Source organism: Leuciscus leuciscus (assembly GCF_965113295.1).
Source record: "Leuciscus leuciscus genome assembly, contig: HAP1_SCAFFOLD_603, whole genome shotgun sequence".
Taxonomy (NCBI): domain Eukaryota; kingdom Metazoa; phylum Chordata; class Actinopteri; order Cypriniformes; family Leuciscidae; genus Leuciscus; species Leuciscus leuciscus.
In genome coordinates, this window is record NW_028118136.1 from 19,977 (window position 1) to 32,161 (window position 12,185).

The window sequence follows — 12,185 nt, forward strand, 5'->3', positions numbered from 1 at the left end:
AAGAAAAGAAAAAGAAAAAAAAAATCGAATGAAAGAAACGCATGCATTTGCAAACAAAATCTCAGCATTGGACATTTTGCCTGTTCTTTTCAAAGCCTGTTTCCATGTCTCCATGTATTTTTTTCCAGCCTGCCGGAAAAGCATGAGACTCTGCCCATTCCTTTGATTTATAAATAGCATTAAAAGCATTTTGATCCCTTGATCTTGATAGTCTGATCATGATAGTCATACTGGAGATATATCTTTGGAGCCAGCAGCCTATCTGAAAAAAAATCTGCTAAGGAAACTGCAATCTAAAGTGGTTTAAGAAATAGACAAGCAAGAAGACAGAATTTTTTAAAAAGAAAAAAACTTGAAAAGCTGTGTACATAAGCAAAGTGACACCACAAATTATTTGTTTGCACACATACTCACCCATAATATAAGTTACAGGACTTGACACATGTCCTTCCTCGGCTGAAGTATTTGCATGAGAGACACTGTTCTGGGCCAGGACCCCAGCACCCTGCCTCCGAACACAACGGATCACAAACCATCTGCTCTTTAGCTGAAAAAACACACAAACACACACAAACATTAAGAAACAAAACACTGCAACTACGGAATTAATTTGGAACTTGGATATTTCCATCCTGCAAGTGTGGTAGTAAATTCATGGTTGCATGAGTACTTTTGTAGAACATTTATTATCCATACTTCAGAAAGCATGTCAATTTATTTTACAACAGCTAAAAGGGGAATTATTTAGCTATTAGTTATAGTAGCAATTACTTATAAAACGCTTGGCAGGTAATGTTTTGGTAAGTTGTAAAAAAAAAAAAAAAAAAAAAAATATATATATATATGTGTGTGTATATGTATATATGTATATATATTCTTCATTTATTTTACTACACTTCTGCTTGTGATTCTTATTAAGTGGGGGTCATTTTTTAGGATTCTTTACCTAACCTCTGAGATCCTGACACCTTGCTCTTCTGGAGACTCCAGGTAGGTTGCAGTTCTGGAAAATGGTGGCGCTGGAGACTAAAGGGTTCCTGATGGTTTCACACTTAATTCTTCACCTTAATTCTTAATTCTTTTGCAGTTAACATGAGTCTTATCTTCTCCACCTGTTTTTGTCTGACCCTGCTGACCCAATGAGTATTTCACTTTCCAATGGTCATGCCTTAACTGCAATCTCTAGTATTGCATCCTTCTCATGGGGATTTAATAATTTTTGACTTTTAAGTCTGAATTAAATCTCTTTTTTGGCTTATTTTATCTGTAAAAGAAAACTTGCCTAATAATTATGCACACCTGAATATAAGGCATTTTTTTATTTCCAGCCTTCATGAACAATTATATATCACTTATAAATGATTAAATACAAAATGAATAGTAGTTATTACAATTAATGTGGTTTGGAATTGGTCAAATGTGCCTAAAAAAAACTGCACACACTGTATATATATATATATAATAAAATGTACAATAATCTTAATTGAAATTAAAATTAAATTGAAGGTCCTGAAACAAACCATTTAAGTTTTTCTCAATTTCAACAATGTCTAAATGTTTCCCAGTTTTAGCAAAGTCCACAGAACAACTCAAATGAAATGGTGCATTTTCTATACAATTTGTATTCAAAATGCACAAAGATGTTTTAATTTGTGCATAAACAAATAAATAAATGTGCTCTACTGCAACACCGTGTTACATTGTAATTATACAATTAAGTACTTAGTAATATTAATTAACTACATGCACTTAGGGTTAGGAGTAGTGTTTGGTTAGGGTTAGTTGCATGTAATTTACATTAAAAAGTTTACGCAGTTAGTACATGTAACAGACACTGTAAATTAAAGTGTTACCTGGGGATTTGTAAAGTGCAAAGCAATGTTGATGATCTTTAAGTGGTTAAATATATTTCAAATTCACCAACCACATTAGACAGTTATCCTTGCTACACAATTGGGTTTGAAAAAACATTGTCCTTCATGGATAAACACATTGTGTGTGTATGTGTGTGTGTGTATGGGTCTGAGCTGTTGGTCAGTTTGATAGATGGTGTGGAAAAGAGGCTAATGAATGAGCCGGCTAACAGAGCCATTGATCCCTCACGCTACAGACTTATTATCACACTAATTATATCCAGCTTGGCGGTGTGCGCTGGAAATGGCTCTCCGTCTGTTAACATCTTCATTAGCTCCACAAGTTTAACTTTCACAAGTAACATCTTACTTCAATGGCCTATTTCCAGTTTTAGGCTATCTTCAATGATAGACTCAGTTTGTGGTTTAAAGAGTTGTCATTTATTGAATATCTATGTGTTTGTACGATAAAAAAGAAGCTATTTTGGGGGCTGCAATAGTGAGATTAACAGTTCCTTCCAAGACTGCATTTATTTGATCAACAATACAATAAAAACTGCAATATTCTGAAATATTATTACAATTTTAAACAAATGTTTGGTAACACTTTAGTTTAGGATCCAATTCTTACTATTAACTATTTGCTTGTTAGCATGCATATTACTAGGATATTGGCTGTTTATTAGTACTTAAAATAAGTATTATGCATGACCATATTCTACATCCCTTAATCTACCCAATACCTAAACTTAACAACTACCTTACTAATTATAAATAAGCAATAATTAGTAGTTTATTGAGGCAAAAGTCATAGTTTATAGTTAGTTAACAACAAGAATTGGACACTAAACTAAATGTTTTTACTTGAATTTTTTTTTTTAAACAGTTGAAAACAGTTGGACTGCTAAATATTTTTGCGAAACCATGACATATTTGATATAATCTTTGATGAATATAAAAAGCTACAAAATAACAGCATTTATTTTAAATAGAAATCTTTTTGGAACTTTATAAAGATCTTTACTGTCATTTTTTATCAATATAATGCATCATCATTGCTGAATAAAATCTTTGACTCCAAACTTTTGAAGAGTAGTGCATATTAATTATATTAACTATGATGTATTAGGTACATAGGAGTCTCATATCTAAAGAATTTTAATTTATTCACTCACATAACATATTTATGTTAACTCAATATCCAGCAGCTTGGCCTGCCCTGAAGAATGAATGTGAGATAAATGCTGTTGTGCGTGTATAAAATAAGTTTTTCGCTTAACTCTTAATAGTCATGTATCTAAATTGCATCTTTTTGGAGCAAAAACATTTGGCTAAAATTGCAAGTGGACAGGGAAAGAAAATGTTAACACTGTTAACACGATCACTATAAACGAATAACAATATAATATACTGTTTCCTCAAGGCTTGAGCCAAACTGCAAGTGTATGATTCTCTTTTTACTTTATCTCAATTACAAAATTCAATAAGACATCATAAGATGCAATTAAATTGGTTGTATTTTAGCAAGTAAATTACAGAATCTGATCCTCAATTTTCAGTCAAATTAAAGTCTGTTTTTGAGATTAGCTGGTCTTCGCTGGATATGGAAGCATTTCAAACAAATGCATCGCTATTGCATGCCAAGATTGTTATTCCTGCTTCAAACATCTTATTTAAATCACAGTTACTGAACAGATGGAGGTGTAGATGAGAGCTGCGATTGAACGACACTCACTACACTCTCTGGTGTCCCTGTTGTTCTTGATCAGAGCTCTCTGGGTGCTGGTGCGGAACAGACCGGTCCAGTTCACTGTATTATAGAAGCAGAGCTGGCTGTTGTTCGTCATGTAGACGTTACCGGCGCTGATCTCTGTCAAAGACTGGAACTGCAGTGAAGAGATCCAGCGCTGCTTCAGGATCAGCAGAGAAATACCACTGAGAAGAAGACACAGACTGCTTCACTCTTCTTCACATTAATGCAGGGTATAATAGAAGATGTCTCTGATAAATGACAACAATGCTACAAGAACTATTTTAAGTGCAACATCCAGAAGGAGTGAAAATTTTTCACTTGCATTTAATGTGAAACAAGGGAATTCTTAGAAGTAGTTAACGAGGACACTTCTGAATATATTACTAAAAGACAATTTAAATCATTTAGAGTATGAGCAAATCTGTGAAAAGATTCAGCCCAAACATGAACAGGGAAAGTACACTTGGGACTGCGACACGTATTTGCCAACCCTCTGAAACTACAAAGGCCTAATAGATTTCAACTAAACTAGTTCAAGAGTGAATTCTGGACATGGTTTTGAGAGTTGGGTGAAGAAAAAAGGCTTTACCCATGGGCAGCATCAATCCACCCATCAGCCACATAACTGTGACACAAAGCAGTACTTTTATTTATTTAGCACATGGATTCTAGGCACAGGACTTTATGTACTTGAAGTAACCCCATGTTAAAACCTTTAAAAAATATATGAAATATATGGACTTACTGTAGGACCAAACTTGCCTCCCTCTACTCTAACCTAACAGTTTACGAAAACTCTAATGAGAGGTAGTTGACTTAGTAGAAAGTCTGAAGTGGACCATCGAAATAAAGTGACATACATTTCTAACTCCCTTATTTAGAATAATCAGGATTTATCATCATTATAACAAAAAGCTAATATCAAACACACATATGTTCACAAATGTTGTGAATCAAGTAATGATGACGAGCTTTAACTTTTACCTATAAAGAGATCGCCCTCCGATGGTGGCAAGGTTCGAGAAAACGCCAAGATCTGTCATGTTTTCTGGCCAGGACTGGATGTTTAACGAACCTACGAAAACAGAGAACAAAAGAAAATTATTCAGCTTTTGCTCGTTCAAATTATGCTTTTACCCTGAGTATGACACAGATAAACAAGTTTGTTACTATGACAGTAGACATCGGCTGAGGATATTGCCACAGGTCCAGTGAGTACAATATTATGATTGTCTGTCTGACAGTAAAATTACCCCATTATTTTGAAATGAAAGTATATTAAGGGAAATGATTGCGCTAATTAAAAGAACGGTTCCATTACCACTGAGCATCATTTCTTCAGACGCACATTGTTTAAATTATAATTTTGTTGTCGTATTGGGTGAAATGTGTCTAAACTGAGGGTACACCGTTGGTGCACAAGAGAGCAGTTTCTTAGTGCACGAGTTTCATTTGGAAAACGTTGCTTTGCTGCTTCACTCCATTAGCTATTTGGCACAATCATAAGAACAAGTTGAAAGTGACAAGAGTCATAGTTCATTCCTTTGAGGCTTTATAAACAAATAAATATTGCATACCGCGTTAGGATTTGTGACAAAGAATATCCCCTAACACAAAGGATAAAAAGTTAATGTATGAAGAAATAAAGAATGTTAATGGTTTTACGCAAGGCTACACAGGTTTAATGGGTTGTGATGTGATGGATGGTGACTGTCGCTCACCTGTGATCTCTCTGACGGTGCGGAATACATTTAACCGATCAGGGTCCAGAGCTCTGATACCATGAAACATGTCCCTATTAAAAATAATACACAAAACAAACCAGAAAAAGGGTTATATGTATGTGCACACACGTGCATCTGTGGCCTAAAGGCTCGAATACACTAGGTATATGACTTAAAATCTGATCAGATAAAAATAAAATAAAATAAAAACACTAGTCATCACACAATTACCGACTTTGTAAATGTTTACAGAGAAAAATAGGCATCATAAACTAAACGACTTGGGATCATACACTACCAGACTTTGAAATCGTTCTTAACACAAACTCGCACAGAAACGTGTTTGATTGCTAGGAAATGCATGACAGATGCAGAGATGGGAAGTAACGAAGTAGGCCTACAAATACGTTACTGTACTTAAGTAGATTTTTGGTATCAGTACTTTAAAATGTTGTCAGAAATATAAATATTGAAGTAGGCTTCTTTCACTTATTACATTTTTACACAAATATCTGTACTTTCTACCCCTCTACTTTCGTTTTAATCTGTATTTGGTGGCATGGCATGCATGCATCTCTATTAAATCATGAATTGGTTAGTCTTGACTGGCAAACGCGATTCGGCTCTCGCGCAATCCGCGCCTCCGCCAAAAGGTTTCTTTTGGTCATCAATGCGAGAGACTCGAGAATGGAGTTGAAGCACCAAGGTGGAGCAGCAACACTTCTGATTTGTTCAGGACTTCAAGTGCAGGTTAGTTTCATCTGTAAATAGGCTATTATAGTTTTGTCTTTGTTTATGTAACTCACCCAGGTCCTACTCGCCCCGCTCTGTGCGGGCCTCGAACCCTGATCTCCGGCGCTCTAACAAGGAGGCTAAAAACTGCAGCCTATTCATGGATTTCATCAGGTCCCTTTCCACAGGTGTATTAATCAAGCACAATGCAGTCTGCATTCATAATCTAGGTGCTTGATTTTATACACCTGTGGAAAGGGACCTGATGAAACCCATGAATTGAGGTCAGATGAGTAAGCTAAACACCGAGTCCTAACTACACGCGATAAAACGTATATTTTCCATGTTAATCAGAGTTTTTGTCCTAACCAGCCGCGACGGCGACGATACTATTTTAGAAACGGTTTCTATTTTTCTGCGACGTGGCGCTGGAACAACAAACACAAAGTGTGGCAGTGATAATCTCAGGTACTGTTTATGTGTTTATTTAATGCTAAAAGCATGCAATGCGACTTTGAATATCATTTAGTGCTCCCAGCTTTGTAGCCGTGAAAGCAACAATGGATAATTCACCTCAGATCTTGAAATTAAGAAATGGAAACAAAAACGTTCAAACTGTGAACAAACAAGTGTATTCTTTGACTAAGATTGTTTTTAGTAACTCAGTAGCCTATGTATTTTTAATAATGTTTAAGGTGTAGCTGCTAATATTTGTGAATTTGATTAGCAGCCTACTTATCCATTTTCTTGCAAGTGCCGTCAAGAAGATTACTCTACTCTAGTGCTGTGCTGTGCACTTGCTGCGAGACTCCGCCCGCACGCTGTTCTGATTGGCTGTGGGTTTTGTTTGATTTTGACGCACCATTACTATCATCACTCAAAATACTGTATGCTAAAGGACATAATTATTGTAAAGTTACAGTCATTTAGCTGACAGATATTCACATGTGGTTTTAAAATAGGTTTAGAGGGAGCGAGGGCAGACAACAACACAACCCTTGCTACACTAACCATAGTTTAACCATGGCATTTGTAGTAAAACTATGGTTATACAAATTGAAATCAATCCGCCAAAAAAAACAAAACAAAAAAAAAACTAAATATAGTTTTGTTAAATCGAGAGTATTTAAGTTTAAGATCATTTTAAGATAGTCAGGAGGAATCAAATATTGAGGACAATTTCTTGTTAAATAATTTACTTTTGTATTGTTAAATGTATTTTATTGCAACACTGGTAGATAGACAGCTTCGGTTTCAGTAGCGACGTGTCATACACTACGATATTTATTCTAAAATCAGCTCAAAATATCAAACATGTTCTGATATACTCCTACTAAATGGAAAGATAGTCTGAAGCTAAAAAATCTGAGTGTGTGCGAAAATCCGAATGTGTAATGTGAATGTTTATTTAATATTAAGTTGTAGGTTTTTTTTTAATGCATTTTTAAACATTTAAGTAAAAAACATATTATTTATGTTTAGAAATGAAAAGCCTTGCCAAGAAAAACTTTGCATGTTGGTGTGACAAAGCTTTGCCTGCACTTTTAAAAAGCCTTTAAGTCTAAAGGTTATAAGCCATAAATAAACTGGACTCACCCTTTGATGCCTGTGATGAGGAAGATGAGGTTGCCGTTTATCTTGGTGCAATTGACAAACTTCTCAATGTTGCTGGAATCTACGGTTTGAGCCGTTTGAAGACTGCCGGTACCTATACCATCACACACTGAACACCACAAATAACCCATTTACATAGTATTTACCATTTACACAACACAACTGAGAGCAAAAACAATTGAAACCTGAAGTTTACTACTAAGGTGAGGACTTTGAAAAGTGAAAACCCCTGAAAAGTGTTCTTCTCTGCAGTGTGTTGCTAACTAAAACTCGTTCTCATTAACTGAAATAAATAAAGCTGAAATAAAATAAAAGATAAAAATTTGACTAAAAACAAATGAAAATAAATAAAAATAAAATACGTTGAAGTACTAAAACTGAAATAAAAATAAATTAAAGCTAAATAGACATTTAAAAAAATAAAAATGGTGAAAGCACATAACAAAATTACCAAAACTTAAACTAATATTATAACCAAAATATAAAAATAAAAGCTAATTCAAACAATTAATAAATACTAAAAAAGTATAAATAATAATGAAACAACACTGCTTCTCTGGTTGAAATAACTAAGTTATTTTATATAGCGCCATTCTGCAAACTCAACTCCGACTGCCCAAAATCTGCAGCATGTTTACCATATTCTTAAAAACATGTAACTTGACATACATTTCTCTGTTGTAAATTGAGTTTGTTATCATTATTCACTGAAGAGAGAGAGATATTCAAACATCAATTTCTCCCTCATTGTGAGCTCAATTATGATTAAATGTGAGTCGTATTGATATTGACCCAGTTTGTTGTCTGGGCCCATTATCACTTCTGCTTATTTTGTGGTCACCCCTCATTAATATTTTCTCTATTGAAAGAACAACACACTTTTGTTACAATCATTATAGAATTGACCAGTTTCAAGGTTTTACATGTACCACAGTACGCCTGCTTTTTAACAAGAGGCTGGTAACAAGTGCTGGTTTGGCTGATCTATGGATAGACTAGAATGTTATTTATGGTTGATCCTGATGGTTAAGATGGTTGAGACACCATAACACAAGCATCCCATCCTGATGACCAGTATTCAAAGCAACACATGCTGGTACTTTAATTTCAAAGACAGTATGAGAAGGGGGAGATGTAACCAGTGAAAGGAAACTAAATGGGAGAAAGCGGAATGATTAATTTGGCAGATGTAAAAAAAAAAAAAAAAAGACCAGCTTTTCAGTTAAATAGCCAATTTCTTTTTTGATCATGTTTGTTTACTCTCAAATGTGAATATGGATTGGCTCTGCTTGAAAAATATACATGAACGTTCAAAAGTTTGGGGTCAGTAAGATTTTAATATTTTTAAAAACAAAAAACAAATCAACACTCTTATTCCGCAAGGATGCATTTAATTAAAGGGATACTTCACCTCTGGAAAGATGAATGTTTATTTAAAATGGGCCATTTATGTAGAAGAAATGTGAAATTATTTTTGAATTTGGAGCTTTCTAGAATGAGAAAAGCCAGAAAATGTATTTTTGGCTTATGTGGATGAAAGACAACAACTCCTAGAATGCACTTGCTTCGCTGCCCTACGAGGCCACTCCCAAGCCACGCCTACCGGTTAGAGAGCGCAGTTTAAAACAACAAGGCTAGGCTACTAGTGAGTCTCCGTGACGATTTCGAGATGCTCAAAATGTCCGGGATTCGGCTTTTGCGTTCTACAGTCGCCATTCATTATGTTTACTGTGGCGAGCAGGACGAGGCTGAGGGGCGCGGGAGAACGGCGCGAGGCCGGTGGCGTGATTACTGAGACGCACCGGTCTCGTATCTCTCACGGAGGAGCGGGAATTTTCTTAGCAATGTTAAAACGCACATCAACCGATCACTTGTTTAGCGTTCACGTAAACACTACATTCAGATTCACCAATCAGAATGAATTCAGTTAGATTGAAATAAAAGGTGTGCATGTAAACAATGAATGGCGACTGCAGAAAGCAAAAGCCGAATCCCGGACATTTTGGACGATCTCGACGGCCGGACATGTCCGGGAAAAAGAGTATGGTAACCCCTACTACTCAGCTTTCTCCTACTACTCAGCTTTCTCCACAGAGCAAGAGCCTGTTGGCTTACCTTCCAAAAAAAGATGGCTGACACTATTTGTACATTCTGTGAGTGAGATCCCACCCTCTATGGGCGGGTTGAGAACATGCGGGACAGCCCCTACTACTAGTCTTTAGCCTCTGGCCAAAAAATCCTCCGATGACGCAAAATGAAGATTTTTGCGTCATCTGAGGATTTTTTCCAGACAAAAAATACATAAATCTCTCATCTCAGGGGGATATGAGGAAGGGAAGCACGGTAATTCGAAAATACTACAGGTTTTTTACTAATACAAACCTTAATGCTAAATCCTGAAGTATCCCTTTAATCAAAAGTGACAATCAAAAGAAATGTATAATGTTACAAAAGATTTAATTTCATATAAATGCTGTTCTTTTGAACTTTCTATTTATTAAAGAATCCTGAAAAAAAAAATGTATCACTGTTTCCACAAAAAATATGTTAAGCAGCGTAACCATTTTTTTCACTGATATTAGTAAGAAATGTTTCCTGAGCAGAAAATTCAGCATATTAGAATGATTTCAGGCGATTTCAGATATCATAGAAAGACTGGAGAAATTATGCTGAAAATTCAGCCTTGCCATCACAGGAATAAATAAAAATTTTAAATATATTAAAATTGAAAACCATTATTTACATCGTAAAAATATTTCACACAATTTTCACCATGCTTTTGAGCATGCTTATTGTAAAGAAAAAAATCTCACTGACCCAAAGTTGCAAATGGTAGTGTACTTTTTTGTTGTATTATTTGAGCTAAAGAAGCTAATGTACTATTACCTGCAGAGAAAATGGTTGCCTAGGGACATTTTTTATATCATCATGTTCATAATGTCAACATGAGAACAACCTTTATGAATAGTACTGACCTTTCGGACAGATGTCAGTGCACGGGATACACATCTTGATGTGATTTTCCTCCACTTCCATCTTGTTGCTCGGACAGGCTCTGACACATGAGCTGTGATCCACCACAAAATTATCTGAGTTCCAGACAGCAAAATATTAGAGTATAAATGAGACTGCTGTGCAATGATAGTCTGAGGTGAAAGAAAGATAATATCTCAAAATGGAAATCGAATCAGGCCAAATCACCCATACGTTATGCACATGAAGAGTAGTTACCATGGGAAAGTGTTTGTTGGTTAAATTAGTAATGCCGTCCTCCAAGAAAGCTAACTTACGTGGGCATTTCTTCACACAGAAAGCTCCAAATGTGTATTTGGCGTTGGGATTGTGTTCGAGCTGGAAGGTTGTTGGATTGTAGACGAATGGCTGAGGACACTGTGTCACACAGGCCCCGCTGTCATTAAAGTTGGTACAAGCCTGAGAACAAAAAAACAATCACATACATATGTGTTAGATCGATAAAACATGACTATAATGAAGAGAACAGATTCATTTTCAAACTAAGTGAGCAGGCACTTGTCATTGCCTTTATTACCATTTTAAATCATGCAGAATCAGGTAAAAATAAAGGGTTGACATACAAAGCAGTCTGTGTCTTTGGGTCCGAAACAGCCTCCTGCACATTCACGGTGGCAGCAGTTACTGACGTACGGACCAAAACAGCGTCCATCACACTGCTCTGCACACACCGTCTTTGTCACTGTATGATTATGAATATAGATAGAGGAAGAATGAGAATAAATCGTTTTCTATCAAAAAAAACAAACAAAAAACTATACCAAAGGCCAATAAACATGCAATCAATCAATCAATAAATCAATCAATCATATATCTGTCATCTATCTATCTATCTATCTATCTATCTATCTATGAATTATATCGGCCAGTTGTAACTTAGAATGAAGAATTATAATACAGTATATAAATAAACATGAATAGTTAACTGCTTGGAATAAAAAAGAACAAATAATTTGAACAATATTTACTCATGATTCACTCAATTTACTCACTTTTAAAATTTAAAAAAGAAAATAATAATACAACTTTTTAAATCTCAAAATAGTCAAATGTCTACAATTCTCCTTGCTAATATACTGGCCATTCAAAACATATACTTATCATAGAAAAGTGTCATACTTGAGAAAAGGCACGCACACACTACAAGATAACCGGGCCGGGTTTGGGTCAAATTCTTCCCTTCTGGCAATCCTAGGTAAAGTGCCGATTATCTTGATGGTTCTACAGATTATTTTATCAGATTTTCCTGTGGTGTGATGTGTGTTGAGAGTGATTGAATCATTGAAAAAGCACGCCCGGGTTACACCGATCTTAAATTGTAAATATCAAACATGTTGAATATATATTTACGATCCAAAATCCATTTGTGTGGGCGTGAGAAAAATCCATTCTTTTAAAAAATTTTTTTTATTTTTTTATGCATTTGGCAGACGCTTTTATCCAAAGCGACTTAAATTGCATTTCAAGGTACACATT

The 12,185-nt window shown here is 35.3% G+C and overlaps 1 protein-coding gene across 1 annotated transcript in view; it reads right to left on the minus strand.

The window, feature by feature from the left end:
- Positions 1–11,391, minus strand: part of LOC309491817 (receptor tyrosine-protein kinase erbB-4-like) — a gene marked incomplete at both ends in the record, with an annotated part of 28,990 nt that extends 17,599 nt beyond the window's left edge. Inside the window, 8 exons of the mRNA XM_082190843.1 lie at positions 415–547; positions 3,589–3,788; positions 4,591–4,681; positions 5,328–5,401; positions 7,659–7,785; positions 10,652–10,765; positions 10,967–11,108; positions 11,273–11,391. Of these exons, the coding sequence (XP_082046969.1) occupies positions 415–547; positions 3,589–3,788; positions 4,591–4,681; positions 5,328–5,401; positions 7,659–7,785; positions 10,652–10,765; positions 10,967–11,108; positions 11,273–11,391 (1,000 nt within the window). The remainder of the gene's footprint in view (positions 1–414; positions 548–3,588; positions 3,789–4,590; positions 4,682–5,327; positions 5,402–7,658; positions 7,786–10,651; positions 10,766–10,966; positions 11,109–11,272) is intronic.
- Between the last annotated feature and the right edge of the window lie 794 nt (positions 11,392–12,185).